This window comes from Buteo buteo, chromosome 10, assembly GCF_964188355.1.
Source record: "Buteo buteo chromosome 10, bButBut1.hap1.1, whole genome shotgun sequence".
Taxonomy (NCBI): Eukaryota; Metazoa; Chordata; class Aves; order Accipitriformes; family Accipitridae; genus Buteo; species Buteo buteo.
Window position 1 is genome coordinate 5,652,266 of NC_134180.1, and position 7,903 is coordinate 5,660,168.

The window sequence follows — 7,903 nt, forward strand, 5'->3', positions numbered from 1 at the left end:
CGGGCAGGCAGTGCTGATCCTGGCAGGGAAAAAGGGGCAGATCCAGGAAATGGGGGGTGGCGAGAGGGAGGGGGGCAAGTAGCAGCTCAGCCTGGATCTGGAGGGAGAAGGCAGCTGTAATTGTGCCAGAAAGCAAATCCAGTTCCTCCTCCACCTCCGCCGCGGCAAGGCAGGGATCCATGTCGACGGAGGCGGCCATGACAGCGGGGTCCGTGCCCCCCCCTCAGCTGGGGCTCAGGCGGAGGCCTGCAGCTTGCAGAGCCCGTCAGCGTACTGGAACTGGGTGCCGTTCTCGTACTCGTACATGTCCAGCGCCACCTCGCAGCTCTCCCGCACCACCCGCTCCTCGTCATGGGCGAAGGCACGCAGGGTCTCCAGGCAGGAGGGGCGGGCGATGGAGCCCAGGGCCTCAGCGCACTCGTGGCGCACCATGGGGCTCTCGGTGCGGCTGCGCAGCGCAGCCGTCAGCTGCGGGACGCAGGCCTCATCCTGCATCTGGCCCAGCACGTAGCCGATCTCATGGCGGAAGAGGGCGCTGCCGGAATGCAGTCCTGCGGGGAAGAGGTGAGAGTGAGCCATCACGGCCCCCAAAGTGCACTGGGATGCTTGGCAGGTGCCCCCCACCCAAAAGTTGGGGGAAGCCATGGGGCAGGCTGGTCTGGGGGTTAGAGCCAGCGGTCGTCTCCCCAGACCTGTTGGGGCTTCTGGGGAACGGGACAAAACACCTACAGGAAAGGCTGACCCACCCCGTTCCCTGACCCTGCACAGCCGGGGCAGCCCCGGCACCGCAGTCCCGCAGCCGTGCCCTGGCGGCATAGGGAGGCCATCTTGTGACGGTGGCACCCGCCCCCCCAGCAGAGCTGCGGGCACCCTCACCTACCCCAGGTAGCCTGCACCGCCCATGGGCCCTGCCCCACCAGCACGGTCTGCCTGGGGCAGACTGGCAGCACAGCCACAGCCTCAAGCCCTCCCGTGCTGCGGGACTGAACAGCCATAGTAGGAACTCACAGATCCCTGCATGCCTTCTCTCACGGTGCAGACATGCCCTCGGCTCGTCCCAGGTGGCTGGAGAGCCTCGTCCACTTCCCTTGGGCTGGGTCCAAATGGTTCCTGGGCTATGGTCTGCCCCTTCCCCACTCAGGAGACATTCACTCCCCTCTCCAGAGCTATTCCCAAACCCCAGGACAAGGTTAGCAGCCTCTGACTTTCCAGGACAGGAGAGCAGGACCCTGACACCCTGGGGCCAGGTCCCACCAGGAGACACCAGGTCAGACTGGTTGGTCCCAAGCCAACATTACAGACTGTGCCCTCTCCCACCCAAACCCATGGAGAAAGGGGGCCTGGAGGATGGTGAGGGGGCTGTGAAACACCAGAGTGACAGAGTGCTTTGCAAAGTGGCTCTTGCAAGCAAGCAGGGAGACAGCAGCTCCAGAAACAAATGTGTGACAAGCTTAAGTGAAGCCCTGCAGCTCTGACAGCCCTGGATTTGGGAAGGGCCAATCCCAGATTAACCTGTACAGATTTACAGTGAGAGGAGACTACAGGCAGCCTCACACTGGCCCTTACCATCCGCCAGCGCCAGCACAGCAGCCTGGCCCCCCAGGTTTCGCAGGGCAAACATAGCCCTGTAGCGGTCAAACAGCGTGCGTGACTCATCCAGGAGGGTTTCGCGGAGTTTGGCAACATCCGTCTCCTCAGCAGGGGGAGCAGGATCCACGGAGAGGTAGGGGCTGGCGCCAGGCTCCTGCTTGTTCTCCTGCAGCCACTCCAGCCTCCTCACTGCCAGCTGACACGTCTCTGCCACCTGCAGGGACGGGGACACAGCCTTGGCTGAGGGACAGCATCATACGGCACTGGGAGGGTGCCCAGGGCTTCCCAGCAGCGGCTGGGTGCCAACACACAGCAAGACGCCACTCATGGTGTCCCTGTCCCTGCCTCACCCTCCTGGACCAGCAGCGCTGGACCCCAGGGGAAATGACTCCCCCCAAGAGCCTCACCTCAACCACAGGATCCTCTGAATAGCGTTTCAGGATGTCCAGCACCTTGGGATTCCCGATAGCACCCAGGGCTTCACCTGAAAGGAGGAGGTGTCAGGATGTTATCAAGGTGCCTACGTGAGGAGGAGGACCCTGATGTGTCCTCCGCCAAAGCCTCGCCCCACTCTGGAGCGGGGACACAAGCCTGACTGACCAATCCTAAATGAGACAGCCAGGCAAATAAACACGGCAGGAGCAAGCCTGGCCAGCAGGAAGGGGAAGGTTCGGCCAACCAGTCCAGCCAGGGACAGCCAGGGGATGCGGTGAGGTGGTTACACACCTCAGGAATTTCCAAGCCATGACACCCAAGCCGGATCAGGCCATAACCAGCCATTTGGTATTGGGGGGAAGCACCCGCAAGTCCCACTTGTGGGCTGGACCCTTCCCTTGCCCCCACAGCCACAGGAGCTGCCATCGTACCCGCCTCGTGCCTGACCATGGGCTCCTGGCTGGTGTCCTCCAGCACCCGGATGAGCACGGGAATGGCCGCTTCGTCCTGCATCTGGCCCAGGCAGTAGGCCAGCTCATGCTTCAGCAGCGCGGAGCCATCCCCGAAGGCCCGGCTGATCCAGTCCACGGCGGTGCGGCCGCCCAGGCTCCGCAGGGTGAAGAGGGCCCGGAACCGGGCGGGCAGGGGCTGGGCCGCGTCCACCAGCGTCCGGCCGATGGCCTCCACCTCCTGCTCGGTCACCATGGCGCCGGGATCCGGTGGCACTCGGGACTCTGGCGGGGGTCCCTCCGGTCACACTCCTGCGGGGGGGACGGGTGAGGGTGGGGGGGGGTTCAGGGGATCCCGGGGCGCTCCCAGCCGCTCCCTCAGCCCGGGACGGCGGCAGAGAGGGCGGTAGCCCGGCCCGGCAGCTGCCGCGGGGACGAAGAGCGAGCCCCGGCCCCGTGCCGGCGGACCGAGCAGAACCGGGCCCCGGGGCCGGGCCTGACCTCACCGGAAGCGCCCGGAACCCGGCTCGACCGGATCCCCAGGACCGACACGGACCAACCCTCCTCCTCCCCGCCTCCCGCCGCGGACGTGCCAGCCCGGCCCCGTTCAGTCAGAGCCACCGGGCCAGGCCCTGGCGGGACGGAGGGAACCGGAGGGGAGAACGGTCCGAGCCGGCGGCCGGACGCGCCGGGGCCGGTCCCAGCACTCACCGCGCGCCGCCATGCTGCTCCCTCACGTGACCGCGCCGGCGGCTCCTACCATCGCGCTTCCGGCTAGAGGGGGAGGAGCCGCCCCGAGCCCGCCTACGTCAGGGGGGGGTGTGCTGCCTTCCCCCCCTCTCCTTCCGAGTGGGAGCGGCCGGGGGAACCGGCGTCGGCGCATGCGCAGTGGCGGCGGAGCGCAGGCCCAGGGCGCTGGGGCTGCCCCACTCCTGCTCCCTCCCCCCCGGTGCCTCTGCGGGCCCCGGTCGAGCCCCGCGGGAGGGGCGGCACGGTGGGACCGGCCTGGGCCGTCCCCAAAGCGCCGGTGGCCCGGGGCGGGCAGGGGAACCGACCGAGAGCCGCTGGGCTCCCCAGGCGATGCGGTGGGGGGCGGGCAGAGCCGCCCGTTTCTGCTGACGACGCAGCCGGGCGGGGGGAAGCAAAGGCCAGAGCCGGCCGGTGGGACGGGGAGGGACCTCGGGGGCCCGAGCCACGGGCCTTGACGGGAAACCCCTCCGGAGGGGAGCGAGGAGGGACAGGACGCGGGGCAGCGGCGGCTTAGCCCGCTCCCCCCGAGGGCAGCGGTGGGGCCGGAGGTTGCGGATGCCGTTTCATTCCAGGCTGGTGCCAGCCCCCCGGCAAGTCACTGCTCTGCCTCTTCCTTCCCTTCCCCTCCCAAGCATGTTTACACAGCAAGTTTCATACCTTCAAAGGGGTTTTGCTTTCTTATTTCAAGCCTCCTACTGGTTTCGGCCTGGCGGAGGGGCCTCGGGACAGAGGCGTGATCCCAGGAAAGGGAGACCCAGGCAGCCCTCTCCCTCACCCAGCCCCGATCCCCACTTTACTCGTGCGGCACACAACACACCACCAGACCGCTTAAACCCTGGAAGAGAGCAAGGGCACAAAATACATTCCACTGCCTGAAATCACTGCGGCAAAACCAGCACGAGCGTGACGCGGCCGCCCCCCCCTCCCCGCCCCAGGAACGGATGGCAGCCTTCCTCGCTCTGCCAGCAGTCTTCAGCAGAGGCGAGAAGGTGCAGTCCTTCGCCGAACAGCCGGGTGCCGCTGGGCCAACAACATTCGCCGGAGTCTGTGGGAAGTCCGAGAGCAAGGACACGCAGGGCTGCTTCTCACCCCCGGTCCCATCAGCCCTCCCCACAGCTCTCGAAGTACTGGCACATCAGCTCGCGCACTTGCTCGGCCCGGCCGTCCTCCATGGCAGCAGGCGCAGGCTGGCAGGGCTTGGGCAACTCGGTCGGCTCGGTGCCCTCCAGCCACTCCTCGTTGAAGGGGTTGTCGTGGGCTTCACAGACGTTGTGCAGGATGCAGCAGGCAAGGACGAGGGTGGGCAGCAGCTCCAGGCTGCAGTCGTCGCACTTCAGGAGGATCTGCCAGCGTGCCTTCAGGCGCAGGAAGGCGTTCTCGATCACGCTGTGCGCCCGCTTCAGGCGGTAGTTGAACTGCAGCTGCCGCTGGGTGAGGTTCTCGTCCTCCTGGTAGGGCTTGAGGATCCAGTCTTGCAAGGGGTAGGTGGCATCGCCCAGCAGCACGTACTTCTGCGCCTTCCCCATGAAGTGCTTGGGTGGGTTGGGGCACAGCCGGCCCTCCTTGGCCAGCACCCACAAGCTGGAGCTCTCCAGGACCGCGCTGTTCTCCATGCTGCCAGGGAAAGCGGTGGAGACGTCCCAAAACTGGCCCAGCCCGTCCACGGTGGCCTGCGTCAGGATGGAGTGCCAGCCCTGGCCGTTGCAGTAGTCGGCGCTGAGGCGCAGGGGCGGATGGATGGGGATGTGAAGGCTGTCAAGGGCACCGATGCAGTGCGGGAAGCCCCAGCGTGTGCGGAAGATGCGCACCATGTTCTCCAGCTCCTTCTCGTTGGGCAGCCGGAGGTAGAGGGGCTTCAGCAGCAAGACGACGGCGTAGCTCACCTCCCGGACGCACGTCTGCACCGTGGAGGGCCCCACGCCGAAGAGCGGGCTGAGAGTCTGGTACTCCACGTTGGTGGCCAAGTGCCACAGGGCCACGGCCACCCTCTTCTCCAGGGGCAGGGTGGGGTGGAAGTGGGCGCTGTGCGGAGCCAGTCCAGGCCGCAGCTGGTTGCAGACATAGAAGAAGGTCTCCTTAGACATCCGGAACTTCTCCAGCCAGTCCTGGGGTCCAAACTCCTTCAGGACCACCCGCTCCCACCAGTCTGCGCTCCTGATGCTGGGCCAGGCGCGGGGGTAGAAGTAGCAGCTGGTTCTCCTCCGGCGAGCGATCAGGAGCTGCAGCATGGCAGGGAGACAAGAGGGGCATGAGACGGCGCTTCCCAGGTCCCCACCCTGTGCTTCGCTGGGACCCCCCCCTCCTCTGACGACCACCCAGCTCAAGTGACCTGCTCAAGGCAGGGAGGACACCCAGCGCCATGTGGCCAGCAGTCCCAACCGGCACTACCAGCAGGTCAAATTTTCCTGTTCCTGGGAAACCCCATGGCAAAGCCACCAGGTGAGAGTTGTGGCCCTGGACAAGGTGCCCAGGTGCCACAGATGAGGAGCCGTCAGGAGGAGTCCCCTTTCGGGGCGGCCACTTGCTCTGCGGTTTTATTTTTTAACAGGTATTACTGGCTTTCCTGCAACCGGGTGAACTGCGGGCTGGGTCATGATTTGAAAGAGGGAGCGAGCGCCCGCGCTCCTGGCCCCTCCACAGGAATTGTTTTTCTGTTACTAAATTCCAAAAAACACCTTTTAGCCGAAAAGAGGCTTTTTTCCCCTTCCTCCGCAACTGCCCAGGGAAGCGGCTTCCCTGCATTCCCCCCTCCAACAGCTTGTCCTCGCTGCCACGTGTCCGCAGGCCCTTCGCAGCCCCCACCCTTTGTGTCCCCCACTTTTGATGTCACTTCCCTGTGCCTTCTGCATCCCCTGTCCTTTCTGCCTGGGTTCACATCCCGTGTCCTTTGTGTCCCCTCGTCCTTCCTTTCCCACAGAGCCCCATGTTCCCTACCCTTTGTGACCTCCATGTGTGTCCCCCCCTCCGTGTCCTTTGTGTCCCCGTGTTTCGTGTCCCCCACGTCCAGCACCATGTGGCCCTGCGGCCCGTGTCCCCTTGTGACCTCCGTCTCCCCCCATCCCTGTACTTTGTGTCCTGCACATCCCCCTGTTCCCCATCTTTTGTGTCCCCGTGGCCTGTGTCCCTCCCACGTCCTTCGTGTCCCCCATATCCAGCACCATGTGGCCCTGCGGCCCGTGTCCCCTTGTGACCTCCCTGTCCCCCCCCCCCGAGCCCCTCCATCCCCCTACTCTGCCCCCTGCGCATCCCCCCGTTCCCCCTTTTTTCCATCCCCCCCCCCATGTCCTTCGCATCCCCCGTCCTTCCTGCCCCCGTTTCACGTCCCACACGTCTCCCACGTCCTTTGTGTCCCCGCGGCCTGCACGTCCTCCCGTGTCCCCCCACCACCCTCTCCCCGCGGGTCGCGGCTCCCCCCCCCCCGGTCCGCGTCCTTCCCGGCCCCCATCGGTCGCCCCCTTCGGGTCCCCGCGCCCTTCCCGTTCCCGGTCACCGTCATGAGGCGCTTCTGCCGCTGGCTGTAGTAGTGCCGGAGCCAGGCGCGCCGCTGCGGCCCGTCCCAGGCCCCGGCCCCGGCCATGGCCCGTCGCCCGCCCGCCCGCCGCCGCCGCCGCGCCAGCGCGCACAGCAGCACCAGCAGCCGCTCCTGCATTTTCAAATCGGGAGCCGGGGCCGCCCTGGAAGTGATCGGCCGCGGGGTCACGGCGGGGCCGGGGCGGGGCCGCTGCCGCCGCCGGGGCGAGGCTGTGGGGCTGCCCCGGGCCGTAGGCCGGACCGGCGACCGGGCTGTGGGAGGGCTGGGAAGGGCCGGGCCGGGAGCCGCGGCGGCGGGGGCGGGGGGGGGACGACTCGCTCCGGTGGAGCCCCCCCGATGGGACGGAGCCTTGTGGACCCCGCGAGAGAACGGGGAACGGCGGGGTACGGCGCCTGGGAGGCGGCCGGGGCTCTGCGAAAGGGACGCCTCGGGCCCGCCGCCGCCGGTGGCCGGTCGTTAGCCGCCGCCGCCGCTTCCTGGCGTTGCCGTAAACGATGCGGAGGGGAACGTCAGAGAGGCGCCCGGTTGGCACCGGGGAGCCGCCTGCCCGCGGTTTGCGGGGCCCCAGCCCCGACCGGCCGGGGGTTGCGGGGCGGGCCGTCGGTGGGAGGCCGGCGCTGGGCTACGAGGGCACCGGAGCGCCGCGGACAGGCACGGCGCGGGGGGAACCTCCGCTCCCTCCCGCACCGAGCCCCGCCAGCGCCGGCCCGGCGTGAACGGGGCGGACACGGGAAGGGCCCGGAGCCTCGGCCGGCCTCGGGGCAGCGAGTCCTGCTGGCCGAGCGGCGGCCCCTCAGCCCGCCGGTCAGTGGCCCGGTCGGTCTCTCGGGGGTGGGGCCGCTCCTCAAACCACCGCCTCCGGCCCGGGCTGCGGGGCGGCCGGTGCCGGCCCGCCGAACCGGAGCTGCGCGAGGTAGGGCAGCCGGCGCCCGAGGCACGGGCGAGGAGGGTTCGTTCCCCCGCCTACGGGAAGCCCTCTCGGCGCCATGACGTCAGTGTGCGGGATAACGTCAGGCTCCGCCCCCCCGGTGTCCTGGCCGCGCTGAGGGGGCGGGGCGGGGCCCGGCGCGCCGCCGCCGTTGCCGTGGCGCCGCGCGCCGCCGCTTCCTGTGTTGATTCGAATGGGAGGGCGGGGCGCTCCCGTCGT

General features: G+C 67.9%; 2 protein-coding genes across 3 annotated transcripts; both read right to left on the minus strand.

Moving 5' to 3' along the window:
• Positions 1–100: 100 nt before the first annotated feature.
• DOHH (deoxyhypusine hydroxylase) lies at positions 101–3,282 on the minus strand. Of its 2 annotated transcripts, none has more exons than XM_075038231.1 (5): positions 3,186–3,282; positions 2,457–2,786; positions 1,998–2,074; positions 1,567–1,804; positions 101–551 (listed from the first exon to the last, which is right to left on the minus strand). In XM_075038231.1, the coding sequence occupies exons 2-5, from the start codon at positions 2,728–2,730 to the stop codon at positions 235–237; spliced, it is 906 nt and encodes a 301-aa protein (XP_074894332.1). In that variant the 5' UTR covers positions 2,731–2,786; positions 3,186–3,282; the 3' UTR covers positions 101–234. The 2 variants fall into 2 exon arrangements, with proteins under 2 accessions (XP_074894332.1, XP_074894333.1); XM_075038232.1 differs by lacking the exon at positions 3,186–3,282 and adding an exon at positions 2,981–3,149.
• Positions 3,283–3,424: 142 nt separating this feature from the next.
• On the minus strand, positions 3,425–7,715 carry LOC142035765 (uncharacterized). The gene is made up of 2 exons (XM_075038234.1): positions 6,715–7,715; positions 3,425–5,443 (listed from the first exon to the last, which is right to left on the minus strand). Exons 1-2 carry the CDS (start codon positions 6,871–6,873, stop codon positions 4,325–4,327), a joined length of 1,278 nt encoding a protein of 425 aa, XP_074894335.1. The 5' UTR covers positions 6,874–7,715; the 3' UTR covers positions 3,425–4,324.
• Between the last annotated feature and the right edge of the window lie 188 nt (positions 7,716–7,903).